A 13577-nucleotide genomic window follows, 5' to 3' on the forward strand; every position below is an offset into this window, starting at 1 on the left:
ATGTCTCCCGTATTCTTTATTTTCATTTATAGAAAAGTATGAGTGTTCATCAGCAGAATAGAAAGAAAATATTTCAAGTATTTCCCAGTCCTGAACCTATTTCCAAGGCACTTTGTTGTGCTCCACCACTGCAAGGGATCTGCCAAGAAGTCTTGGAAGAGTCTACAGCCTAGAAGTTACAGCTGCAGAACCTAGCACAAGTCCTCTCCAAACGTGTAAGCTGACCCCAGGGGGACACTCCAGCTCAGTGYCATCCCAGCTCCTCACACCCTTGGTGTAAAGGGCCATCCCCTGCAGCACACAGCCAGCAGCCATCCCAGTGTCAGGGGGCCAGGAGGCTGCAGAGGAGCCCTGTCAAAGCCCCCTCACTCAAACATCACTACCGAGGGCTGGGTTACAAACAGTAACAGCCAGGGAACAGCCCCTCTGCAGCCACAGGCCCCAGGCAAACACTTCCACTGCAGGGGATGGGGAGCTCCATTGCTGTSAGCTCTGCCTCTCCCTTGGCCTGAGGCAGCTCCAGCATCACTCAGCATCACTCAGCAGTGCATTTGCTGTGCTCTTCAACTCCCCACCAGGAATGGAGCTGTTACACGTGGGTCAAGCACGTTTCAGTCACCAGCCAAATTCACCCAGTACTCAGATTTTATTAAAAACAGGCTTTTAACAGTATAGAAACATTGTGCTGCTACAGCATTCCAGACACCCCTTGCCACTCCACAAGCTGCCAGGGACACACCACAAACGCTTTCTGGATGGCAGGGGAGGACCAAACCCTGACTTCTTTCCTTACACACAAAGYCATTCCCCCATTCCTGGCAGCTGCTCTGAGGAGAGGCTTCCTTGCCTTTAATGACTGTGGCAGGAATCATGAGCGGCCATGCAGGGAATGCAACCCCTGCAGACAAAGGCATCTAACTCCATTAAACATGCAGCAAATTCCAGAATCCATTCCAGTTACAGGCCTTGTACCCAGGGGACAAATATGYAACACCCTCCATCTAAGTAGGCAGGACACAAATTCATCACTCATGACAGCTGAGGAAAGGCCAGAGCTGTCACAGGGTGATGTGAATGCTGTGGCTTGGATGAGGATCCCAGGCAGCAGCACAGGAGCAGYAGAACCATCCATCTTCTTTAGCAGAACACTGAAACCCCAGCAGGACCCAGGACAACTTCTTACAAGTCTCAACCTGTCAAGAGAACAGCCAACGTTGTGTCTATTCTCTCCATCACAAACAGCAAATACACAGCTTTCAAATCCACCCCAGCCCCACAAAAACCACCATTAGACAAGAACTGCCCTGCACAACACAGGAGCTTCCTCCCTGCCAAGCACAGCAAACAGGATGAACTCAAACTGCACTGTGGGAGCTGCCTTAACTTCAGCTCTGCCCAAGGTTCAACCCCCACCTCTGCCTCCACAGCGCCCTGGGGGTAAAGCCAAAGGCAACAGTCAACACCAGGCCTTGCCAGGTGGGGACACAGCAGCACTTCCCTGCCGGTGCATCAGACATGATCTGGCTTGAACAGCAAGGAATCAGCACTGTCGCTCTGATGGGGAAAAAATTCAGTCATCATTTACACCAGCAAGTCCCTAGGAGCTGTGGCTGCACACCCATGGCACCTGTGTCACACCCCCACCTCCCCTGGCAGAGGCACCGGGAGCAAATGGCAGAGCCATGCCCAGTGTGCAATCCCCTCACACTGCCCTGATCTGGTCAGCAGGGCCAGGACAAACTGCCGTGCCAGCAGCACCTCCCAAAGGGCCACACTTCAGCAGAATGGTTCCTGCTCCTTACTGGGGCAGCACATAATCCACGGATCTCTGCACAGCACTGTTAAAAAGAGCCCTCTGAACACAATGCAGCCTGGAAGCAAACAGGACAGAGCTGTGTTCCAGCTCAGCACACACAGCAGCAGCTTGCAGCTTCCTTGGTTGCTATTCCTGCTGGTTGCTGCTCTGAAGCCACACCTGGCACTTTGGACAAGAACCTCATCACAATGCTTCTGCAGGAGGAAAATCCCTGTACTCTCACTTCTACAAAACCTGAGCTAACACTTGTCAAGTCTTGTTTCCAGCCATGAAGYGGAAGCAACTCCCTTGCAGGAAGGCATTTATTTCCTCCCCTCTTTTTTTTCCTCCCTTATTTTTAAAATTTAATTCAAACGCGTGATTCACATTTACTTCAGAGACTTACCATTATTTGCTAGAACTTCAGGCAGGATGGTGCAAACCAGACAACCGCTCTCATAGTCTTCCACTGTCAGCTGTAGCCTTAAMTTCAGGTCTCCCCAAGGTTCAACCCCCCACCTCTGCCTYCACAGCGYCCTGTGGGTAAAGCCAAAGGAAACCATTAGSAACATGCCCCTGATCCTAGTATTTTGGACATTTGGTAACACCAGGGTGTGGGACACAGCAGCACTTCCCAGCTGATGCATCAGACATGATCTGGCTTGAACAGCAAGAAATCAGCACTGTCGCTCTGATGGGGAAAAAATTCAGTCATCATTTACACCAGCAAGTCCCTAGGAGCTGTGGCTGCACACCCGTGGCACCTGTGTCACACCCCCACCTCCCCTGGCAGAAATATGGATAATAAAGGAGTTCATGTAAATCCTTCCCCCAAAATTGGCTGGTAGCATGCTCTACAGGCTCACAGGACAGGGAAATATTCCAAAAGAATTGAGAACACCGATATATGGGGCTCCAGAGCAGAGTGCAAGACAGCCAAGACTTTTAACAGAAAAACAGGCAACAGGAAGAATTGAACAGGTTATTGCTTTTCACAACCCCTGTGCCGGTGTCCACGCGGGCAAGCACCGTGCTGCCCATGCAGCCGCAGGAGGCCGGGAGCGCCGGCACCGGGCGGTGTTCGGGGCGGGACGGGACCCCCGGGGCAGAGCGGGACCCCCGGGGCAGAGCGGGACCCCCGGGGCAGAGCGGGACCCCGGCCCGGCATCCCGGAGCCCCCACGCACTCCCTGGCCCGGCCGCAGCCCGCATCCCCGGGGCTCCGGCGGGACGGACCCACAGCTGGCACCTCTCCAGGGACACCACTCTGGCAATGCACGGCCCAAGTAATTCAGTAATCCCCTTTAAAGAGCAAATATACATACGCGTATTTTTATACTGTACAGACTTACCGCTTGGCCCCGGCAGGGGCTCAGGCCTGCGCCGCCCCGGTGCCCCCATGGCCGGCCGAGCTCCGGGCACGGGGCTCCTCAGCACCCCGGGCTCCACCGCACCCCGGGCTCCTCAGCACCCCGGGTTCCACAGCACCCCGAGCTCCGCCGCCCCTGCGGGGACACAAAGGGACACAAAGGGAGGGCGGTGAGCACCGGGAGCCGAGCACGGGCAGCGCGGGCCCGCGGCCRCTCCGCTGGTGCCTCAGACACGACCTGGCTTGGACAGCGAGAGTCAACACTGTCGCTCTGACGGGGAAAGAGTCATCACCGCTACCAGCGAACGCCGGGACACGTCCAGCGAGCCCCGGGTGACCGCTCCGGGAGCAGCGGCCGGAGCGCGGTGAGGCGCCCGTGGGGACAGGCCCCGAGGCCGAGCTGAGCGATCCCACGGCGGGCGGACACCTCAGCGGTCCGGCGAGCAGGAGAYGCCTGTGACCGCCCGCAGCGACCCGGCCGAGCCCCCCAAGGGACAGAGGAGAAATCCCGCACCCCCCCCGGCCCCAGCACGGCCCCAGCACGGCCCCAGCACAGCCCCAGCACAGCCCCTGCACGACCCGCACGCACCTTCGCTCCGGAGGAAAAGGCCGAACGCCCCCGCGCCAGGCGCTTTATTCGCTCCGCAGGCCCCGCCCCGGCCCGCCCGCTCTGGGGCCGCAGCCGCGCACGGGCGGAGTCGCGGGGCCTTCGCGGAGCTGTTGTGCTCCATCCGGCCCCGCTGCGCTCCCGGGGCGGGGCTGCCCTCCCTCCCTGCCTCCCTCGCTGCCGCCGCTATCGCGATGGCGGAGCCGGAGGCAGCGGGCAGCAGGCAGCAGGCAGCGGGCGGGAGGCGCGGCGGGGCCGCCATTTGGCGRTGCGGGCGGCCGGGGCTGTGCTCATGGCGGGAGCGCTGCGGGTGCCTGAGGGCGGAACGGGCGTGTGGGTSCGCCTGCTGTTCTACCGGGATGGGCGAGCGGGCTTTGGGTTCCTTACAAAGGGAAAGAAAGCGATGGAGAGCTGTTCCGTGAGTCGCCCAAAGGCACGTGCAGCTGCAGCGCCAGCATCCATGAGGCCCTGAGGGCAGAGCAGCAGCCGGCATTGYGTTCAATTCACCGGGACTCGGCTCGGCTTTGTGCCGCGGAAACCCTGCCCCTGTCTGGGTACACAGCACACTCAGCTACTTGGCTTTTACGTGCTTTTGACAGGCAAATTGTGTGCGTCAGATAATTTGCAGCCGAGTTACGTGAACGAAAACAGCCCGGTTTCAAGCTACTGCCGTGAGTGGTGATTTTTATAGCTGAAAATTCGCCTTGGAAACGGGGTGTGAATTGAGTCATGGGGCTCTAGTGGGGACTGCCATCCCCGTGAAGGTGTTCCGAGCCCTRCAGACAGCCCGGTGCATCTCCCGTGTTGGGCGAGCTCAGCCGGGCTCGGCTCCTCTTCCCGGGCCGGCTGTGCTGAGGAGCTGCCACGGCAAGGGGTTCTGAGGTAGAAAAATTTGCAATACAAAGCCTCAGCCTAGCAAGTTTCTTTTAATTATTAAATGTACAGCATTTTAGTTCTACAAATTTAAAAAAAAAAACCCTTTACAATGTTTGGGGATTTATTTTTGCTTATAATGATCACACCCAACACGATTCAATGCAATCTGTCGGCAGTTCCTGTGGCCCAGTTGCTTTGGATGATGCAGATCAAATGGCCATGACATTTAGACATGAGACAGCATGTGTAGGAACTGCTCTCAGTGGCAGGAGTTGCTGCAGGAACAGCACTGCAGGTCCCAGGTAAGCGAACACTGAACATAGCTCACACTCAAACAAGACACTGACACACTGTCAGCCTGTGGTGCCCGTGCCCGAGGGTTTGCACCACTGCCCCAACATCGCTGAGGCAAGGCAAGCTTGTGGCTCAAATTACAAACAAACACGGAAACTTCCAAGTAGAGACTTTGAAACTGAAGTCCCACCCACAGGCTGTGCCAGGTTCCTCATTTAAGTTATCTTCAAAGTTTCACTCACAAGTCCAGTTGAAGCTCCCATGAACAAAGCTGCACTAACACTGTGGCACAAATAACAAACTGTTCTCATGTTACTTTGCATTCCCYTGCCCTGCCAGGTGTGCACACCCTGCGCAGCACAGAACTGAGAACATTCTCTATGCACTCGAGGATYACTGGAAATTACTCCATAGCTTAACACACTGCCCGGACTAGAGCACAAGCATTACAAAGCTATAAAAAAGCAGCCCCTGTGGTGGTGTACAAGAATAAATTAACCAAAAAATTAGTATTACCATTTATTGGTGACAAACACTACGTTTTACTTACATTCCATGGGGAGAAAAAATTCCAGCGTAAACAATGAACGGAAGCAGTACTGAACTCGCGCGGCTATCGTGCTGTACCTGGACCAATGCAAACCTCAGCGCGCACCGGCCGTGCGCAAGAACACAACATCAAAAGCAACACAGTTATATATAAACATAGGTAATCTTTTTCAGCCCTACATGGAGATGTAATTAAACAGTATAAAGCACTCAAGGAAAATCAATCTGCAGTTTTATATGCACTACATTGAGATCATATCCTGTAGAGAGCTGTGAGCCACCAACACACAGTCCCTAAAACACAGCTCAGAGATCACTGAAAGTCACGTTGCATTCAAGTTCCCCTACCCCACACTCAAGAAAACTAGAAATTATCCAAAAATGATCAAACCAAGTTTAAAATTCCTAAAGTGTTTAAATTCATTCAACCATTGGATAATTAGGGTTGGTTTGCGAAAATATGGGGCTTTTGAAAATGGTGGGACATAGCCTGTTTCCAGTGAAACGCTGCTATTCCAATAAAACCAAAATAACCACATACATGGATATGATCTTCCCAAGTTAGTTCACAGGTAATGTCAGTCTCAGAAGACAAAGTTTCTAAACTGTGCTATGGTTCTAGATACAATTAAGAAACTTTTAAATGAAAAATTTATAGTGTCATTTCAATCAAAACAACATAACGAAACTAAAAATGTATCACTGTTTGAATAAAAAGCAACAGTTATGATTTAGACACTACAGTAGGTTGTAGAGACTGTAGCACTCCAACAGTTAGGTTACATTAAGAGGAAGCATTTGATTTTCTCTGGTGCTTTCAGGTTTGGGTTCAGTCAAGAGCCTGTTTCAGGCAGTGCTGTCCAGTGTTTGTCCCAAAGGGTTTGCACTCGCCGGTTTGAGGAGAGGGTCACTTTCCATTTCTTGTTTCACACATCTAAAATGATAAAACACCTGTTACTTAGGAGACAAAACACTATTTAAATTGGATGTTTTAAATTGGATACAAATAATTTGATATGCATTTACACAATTGCTGGGGTCACACTGGGCTGGGGTCACCCACTGCTGGGGTCACCCACTGCTGGGGTCACCCACTGCTGGGGTCACACTGGGCTGGGGTCACCATTGCTGGGGTCACNACTGGAAATTACTCCATAGCTTAACACACTGCCCGGACTAGAGCACAAGCATTACAAAGCTATAAAAAAGCAGCCCCTGTGGTGGTGTACAAGAATAAATTAACCAAAAAATTAGTATTACCATTTATTGGTGACAAACACTACGTTTTACTTACATTCCATGGGGAGAAAAAATTCCAGCGTAAACAATGAACGGAAGCAGTACTGAACTCGCGCGGCTATCGTGCTGTACCTGGACCAATGCAAACCTCAGCGCGCACCGGCCGTGCGCAAGAACACAACATCAAAAGCAACACAGTTATATATAAACATAGGTAATCTTTTTCAGCCCTACATGGAGATGTAATTAAACAGTATAAAGCACTCAAGGAAAATCAATCTGCAGTTTTATATGCACTACATTGAGATCATATCCTGTAGAGAGCTGTGAGCCACCAACACACAGTCCCTAAAACACAGCTCAGAGATCACTGAAAGTCACGTTGCATTCAAGTTCCCCTACCCCACACTCAAGAAAACTAGAAATTATCCAAAAATGATCAAACCAAGTTTAAAATTCCTAAAGTGTTTAAATTCATTCAACCATTGGATAATTAGGGTTGGTTTGCGAAAATATGGGGCTTTTGAAAATGGTGGGACATAGCCTGTTTCCAGTGAAACGCTGCTATTCCAATAAAACCAAAATAACCACATACATGGATATGATCTTCCCAAGTTAGTTCACAGGTAATGTCAGTCTCAGAAGACAAAGTTTCTAAACTGTGCTATGGTTCTAGATACAATTAAGAAACTTTTAAATGAAAAATTTATAGTGTCATTTCAATCAAAACAACATAACGAAACTAAAAATGTATCACTGTTTGAATAAAAAGCAACAGTTATGATTTAGACACTACAGTAGGTTGTAGAGACTGTAGCACTCCAACAGTTAGGTTACATTAAGAGGAAGCATTTGATTTTCTCTGGTGCTTTCAGGTTTGGGTTCAGTCAAGAGCCTGTTTCAGGCAGTGCTGTCCAGTGTTTGTCCCAAAGGGTTTGCACTCGCCGGTTTGAGGAGAGGGTCACTTTCCATTTCTTGTTTCACACATCTAAAATGATAAAACACCTGTTACTTAGGAGACAAAACACTATTTAAATTGGATACAATAATTTGATATGCATTTAACAATTTTTTGCCATATAGCTGCCCCAATTTATAATCCATTAGCACTTTGTTAATTCCACCACTGTTAATTTGAGAGTTTATTATCTCAATGAGAGGCTCAACTTTCTCTCCTCCCAAACTCAGCCAAGGGAATAATTTGCACCCTCTCCATGTTTCTGCTGAAAACAAGCTCTGACCCCTCTGCATCCCTTTCTTTACCTGTGACACACAAGACTGCAAGAGAGAGGAGCAGCTGGAACCCTGAGCCCACTGCAGAATCACACTCCTTACAGAGAAACGGGAAGGGGCAGCGGAGCCACAAGAGGCCACAACTGCTGAGGCCCAGAGCTGTCACACCGGGCTGGGGTCACACTGGGCTGGGGTCACACTGGGCTGGGGTCACCACTGGGCTGGGGCACCCACTGCTGGGGTCACCCATTGCTGGGGTCACACTGGGCTGGGGTCACCCACGGCTGGGGTCACACTGGGCTGGGGTCACCCACTGCTGGGGTCACCCACGGCTGGGGTCACCCACGGCTGGGGTCACACTGGGCTGGGGTCACACTGGGCTGGGGTCACCCACGGCTGGGGTCACCCACTGCTGGGGTCACCCTGGGCTGGGGTCACACTGGGCTGGGGTCACCCATTGCTGGGGTCACCCACTGCTGGGGTCACCATTGCTGGGGTCACCATTGCTGGGGTCACACTGGGCTGGGGTCACCCATTACTGGGGTCACCCACTGCTGGGGTCACCCACTGCTGGGGTCACCCACTGCTGGGGTCACCATTGCTGGAGTCACCCACTGCTGGGGTCACACTGGGCTGGGGTCACATCACATCACCACACTTCACCCACTCGCTCCTGCTCAGTGCTTTGCCTTCAGCTCATGAGAATGACAGGCTTGATCATCCAGTGCCCCCTCTGGTCCTGCTGGAGGGCAAAGAGCCCTTGGCATTTCAACCTTTGTGTCAAATAAAGCCCCTCCCAKGTTATTTGTCTGGAAACTCTCCTAGGGTTGATTTGCAAGGGAAGTCGGTGGGTCCCACTCACACAGACATTGGTCCATTTCCTGTCCTTGGCATCTCTGTGGTTTGTTGGTCCAACTCAGACAGCAACTTTAAAATATTCAGTGCAGCCTAAAGAGAAGAGAGAGCACTCAGCAATTTCACCTCTGGCCAGTTCAGTGATTTAGTGAAACGACTCATTTAATCCAACCAAATGTCCTCATTTTGGCAATATTATTTTTTAAGTTGCATAATTATGGTAGAAAATGCAATGGTGTAGCATTTCATCTTGCTGCATTAACCAGTTGGATGGTGCTTTGATTGGGGATTCCCACTGCCATTGTTCAACACTGCGGGAAAACCAACACACCAGGACTAGAAACAGCAAGAAAAAAGACACCAAATTAGTAACAGCTCAAATTGTGCAGAGCCTAAGACAAAGGACAGCAAAATACACTGAACAGAGTTCTTTTCCAAAAAAGAAAACTGGTTTTATAAGAATCAAAAATACAACACAGGTGGGGCCAATGATTGTTCAACAGGGTTAGAGTGACACGACTCAGGCCAAGGTCAGTCACCTCCCTCGAGAAATGACTTTTTCCACTTCATTCAGACCAATTTCAGGGGCCACTTTCCAGCCTATCCTGACTCTGGCACATGCCTTAGTGAGAGCTGAACCCTGAACTGAGGAGGGGGCTCCCAGTGGCCCCAGTCTGTGTTCCAGCCCCAAAGCAGCTGCTCTTTCCCTTCTCCCTCCTGCCCTGASCCCTGTACTCCATCTGATAGGAGCCCTGAGGTAGAGATGAGCATGAAAATGTCCAAAGTAATGACAAAGAACAAAGAAATCTGTATCAAATTATGTCCATTGGAAAAGTACTGCAACAGTTTTTAGTATAAAAATCARCAAAATCAGGTTTTCCTTAGTGTATTCACATATTGCAAACGATTCCTTCAGGCTGCCACACTTGGGTCACCTCTGGAATCCAAAAGAACAAGAACAATCCCTCAGAATGGGAACAGACTGGGAACATCCTGTCAGCTCCATCTAAAGTCTTTTATAGCCCAAGTCCCCWACAGGTTTCAGCAGAGTAGGCTCATTTTTTCACAAAGAAATATTTCAGCCACTGGTAATAAAGTCTTTTTTATAAAGGGAACTGAACAAATTTAGAGTGTCTCCTACTCTGCCAACTGCATTTCTTCCACTGGGAATTCCACTTCAGCAGCAAGTCTGGGAATGTGAGCCCAAGTATCACAGTTCCCATTGAAACATCAGCCCATTCTGATATAATATGAACGTAAACCATGAGAGCATGTCAGCTTATAAGTTCCTTTTTGTGCATTTAGTGTCTTGGGCTCATGCAAATAACGTCAAGATGAAGCAAACGTGCTTTTTGTAGCCCAAACTGTGAGCTTATGTTCAGGATATTAAGCATTATTTAGAGTAGATGCTGATATCATTAATCATTATTTCAGCAACCTGTGAAATGTTAGACAAAAATTAGCCAGGGAACTGTACAAGTTCGAATTCCTTGCTTCCAGCAGGATACAAAACCTTGGTCTCCCTTCAGGAAGGCCCAAGAGCAGTATTTCAGCAGTGCTCATCGTACCATGTCGTGGCAAGATTCCACATCCTTTCCAATCCCATGACTGATCAGCGGTGGCTGAGAGGAACAGTTTATAAGAGATACAAACTCATTCTTGTTATTTTTTGGGAAGTCTTTATATTCAACCTGAAGAAAAGAGAAGAATTTAGTTATTTTTAGATAACCAAGTATAGGAAGTCCATCACAATTGCAACAGATTATTTGYCTGTATGTGAAGCTGAACCTTTCTTTTCATCATTCTGTCAGCCAGTATAAACATTCTATTTGAAGTTTAACCCTCACTTACAATGTTTTTTAGTACTCACAAGAGCTTGGTGAGCCTCCYGAATGAAAGTGGCTACTTAATAATGATGCTTTATTCTGATCACCTGTGTCTGCATTTCAAATTTCTTTATTATGCTTTTTAATCCATTGAGCTCATCTGTCATATGAATATGGGAATGTAATGCAGTTCTCATTAAAGGGCTCAAACATAAGAAAATGCAGAGCTTACAGCACATATTAMTGTATGACAGATTAGTGAAAGAACCTGATTTCAGATCAGCCAAGTTCAAGTCCACATGGTGTTCCTACATCGGGACAATTTCCAGAAAATGCTTTTTTAATTTTGTTCTTCCAAGACCTCAGAGTAACACCGGACTGAGGCTGAGAATGGTACAGAAATGTGCATTTGAAAACTAAATTTAAAAAGCTGTAAAATTTGGTATGTGTCATAGGTGAAGTAAAACTTCTCTATGAATTTCAGCAGGCTCAGAACTCAACTCTCTCCACCAAAATTAAAAAGCTTTTGAACAAACATCAGGTTGGACTAGCTTGGACAGCTCTGGAAGAAGTGTTGCAAAGCTGCCCATTTACCTGGATTCCTTGAACATTAGAAAGATAGTCCAGCTGCTCGGAGGGCCTGGCCAGAGGGCCGTGGGGGACGTGGCCTGAGGAGCTGCTGCTCTTCAGAATGGTCTCAGCAGTGGGGGAAGTGCCCCCATAGAGCAGCTCCCGGGCTATCATCGCTGTCACCGTGGCCTTGGCAGGATTGGGAGCTGCCCGACTGAACTCTTTGGTGTGGTGGCCTTGATTGGCTCCTACAGCCTGTGCAACCTCAGGGACCATGGGAAGAATTCCAGCAGGAAGCTGCTGATGGCTGAGATAAGGCATCCTAAACTCATCTTCTTTATTACCTGGGAGGAGAGAGAYACACACTGAAGAGCTGCTGTTTGTCAGTCCTCCTGCAGGCACACACGGGCACTAAAAGGCATTTYGGAAAAAAATTCATTTCAAATTACTTCCGAAATACTAACAAACTTGGTAAGCTCAACCAGCCTTTGGAGGGTCCAGCATCACTGAGACAGTTTGCTTTCTGAATTACTAACTCGGTGCAAAGCTCAGTGCTTCTGCCAAAGGGAGCCACCTTTACCTCCAGGAGGAGCTTCCCCAGGTCAGTCAAGCTCAGACACCTCAGCTGAAACCACATTCTAGATGTAGCTTTTGCTTCCAGAACTTTTTATTTCCTCTTCATCCCAGGGGCCTCAGCAGGAAATAAGCTCTTTGGGGTTTGAACCAAATSAAGTTTGCAAGGCAGCAGCTTCCCAGCTCTGCTCATCCCAGAGTGCTGAATGGCACTGCTGCAGGGAGCAGATCTGCCAGCCCCAACAGGGCTGTGGTACTTTCACCAGTTACTCACTAGATGAAGTATCTTCAGAGCCCGGCTCAAAGAAGGTTACTTTTCTTCCATCGCCTGGTTTCTTCACTGGGGTCTTAAAAAATAGAAGGAAAAAATCCTCAAACATACAATACCTCTTTAAAACTCCCCCACCCCGCCAAGTTTTAAGGTTTTCAAGATGCAGGTGATCTGAAAAAGTTACTATATAAAAGCCACAATTATTACATTGCTATCAAGAGGAGAAAACTTCAGTGATTCTTATTCATTAAAGGACTAAAACTATGCACAGCCCAGAAGAGTGGTATTAGGAACATAGATACTCAGAACCAGATACCAGAAAAAATCCAGCTGAACTGCCCTTGGTTCCTGTTACTGCTGAGGGCAGCGTGCTGGACACARATCAGCACATACATGAAAAGGAGAAAACCAACCCTAGATTTGCTATTTGAACCATTAGTGCCTGGTAATAGCTGCTGAATCACCTGGAAGACACAAGGCTTCATCCCTGCTAAGGGATTGACCAGAGAGACCCCATTACAAACTGCAGCTGGTGCCAAGGCTGTGGAAAACAACTGCTACCAGAGTCCTCTAACCACAGGCAGCAGATGTTTCTCAGATCAACACTGACTATCACAGGTTCTGAGGCACTTATAAAGCAGAAATACATTCATTTAGCCTTCTAATAAGGCTTGGATTTATTGAAAACCCAAACACTTAATGTATCCAAAATACACTATTTTTTCAGAGAACAGTCCCCTCAATACAATTGTTTCTGGCTAGGGCAGAGGAAATTCATTTCCTACCCTGCTGCAGCCTTGCAAAGCTGCTTCTGTTTCAGCCCAGCCTTTGCTGCAGCATTAACCAACCACTACTTCCTCAAGACTCACCTTCTCTTCTGTCTTTAATGCTGGTTTTGGAGGTTGAGGTTGAGGGACTTTGAAACCTAAAATTTCCAACATGTTTTCAGCTGCATTGCGTTTAGCAACCTTTTTGTTTGTGCCCATTCCTTCAGCTGTGTGTACACCAACTTTCACCTGGACAGAAGAGGAAGAAAACCCAGTTCTTAAGCAGTAGTATGGGGATTCCCTTCTTACTGATCTGTGTCTTGAGCACACCATGAGACACAAAACAGTTCAAGAGATCATTGTTCTAAGCAAGTTGTCATTTATTATCAATGGTCATAGGCTTTCAAGTACAAAAAACACAAACAGAAGAACACAAAGAACTATATTTCATCATCGCCCCTTGGGAACTCAGGTTAGTGTTAATAAATCCTACATTACAAAATATAAGCAGCTCAGTATCTCTTAGCAGAATATTAATACTCCTGTTAATTAAAACATTAGGCAGTTACAACATAGGCTACTGGTGTCCTATAATTTTTTTTTTTTTAAATATGAGACAAATCACTCTCCTTGAACCTTTCTCTTCTGTGAATGCAGCCCATTAGACATTTTGTTAAATTATGTCATGGAAATCTGTAAACTCTCTATATCATCATGACCACCCAAGTGCCACAAGAAACCAAAGAGAAGCCAG

The 13577-nt window shown here is 48.6% G+C and overlaps 1 protein-coding gene, 1 long non-coding RNA gene and 3 other non-coding genes across 5 annotated transcripts in view; all 5 read right to left on the minus strand.

Moving 5' to 3' along the window:
- Window positions 1-631: 631 nt before the first annotated feature.
- Window positions 632-2882, minus strand: LOC130585845 (uncharacterized). Its single transcript, XR_008966634.1, has 2 exons — window positions 2202-2882; window positions 632-1193 (listed from the first exon to the last, which is right to left on the minus strand). It is a non-coding gene; the product is annotated as an uncharacterized LOC130585845 (long non-coding RNA).
- LOC130585849 (small nucleolar SNORD12/SNORD106) lies at window positions 1501-1591 on the minus strand. The gene has a single exon (XR_008966636.1). It is a non-coding gene; the product is annotated as a small nucleolar SNORD12/SNORD106 (small nucleolar RNA).
- LOC130585848 (small nucleolar SNORD12/SNORD106) lies at window positions 2433-2523 on the minus strand. The gene has a single exon (XR_008966635.1). It is a non-coding gene; the product is annotated as a small nucleolar SNORD12/SNORD106 (small nucleolar RNA).
- Window positions 2883-3381: 499 nt separating the features above from the next.
- LOC130585850 (small nucleolar SNORD12/SNORD106) lies at window positions 3382-3466 on the minus strand. Its single transcript, XR_008966637.1, has one exon. It is a non-coding gene; the product is annotated as a small nucleolar SNORD12/SNORD106 (small nucleolar RNA).
- A 3175-nt stretch (window positions 3467-6641) lies between these two features.
- The window catches only part of STAU1 (staufen double-stranded RNA binding protein 1), a 25159-nt gene continuing 18223 nt past the window's right edge, over window positions 6642-13577 (minus strand). The window contains exons 11-16 of the mRNA XM_057386509.1: window positions 12926-13079; window positions 12060-12132; window positions 11237-11556; window positions 10385-10507; window positions 8824-8909; window positions 6642-7716 (exon numbers count right to left, since the gene is read on the minus strand). Coding sequence (XP_057242492.1) covers window positions 7629-7716; window positions 8824-8909; window positions 10385-10507; window positions 11237-11556; window positions 12060-12132; window positions 12926-13079 — 844 coding nt within the window. The 3' untranslated portion in view covers window positions 6642-7628. The remainder of the gene's footprint in view (window positions 7717-8823; window positions 8910-10384; window positions 10508-11236; window positions 11557-12059; window positions 12133-12925; window positions 13080-13577) is intronic.

Source organism: Malurus melanocephalus, unplaced genomic scaffold (genome assembly GCF_030028575.1).
Source record: "Malurus melanocephalus ecotype Western Australia unplaced genomic scaffold, MMel_1.1 scaffold_978, whole genome shotgun sequence".
Lineage (NCBI taxonomy): Eukaryota > Metazoa > Chordata > Aves > Passeriformes > Maluridae > Malurus > Malurus melanocephalus.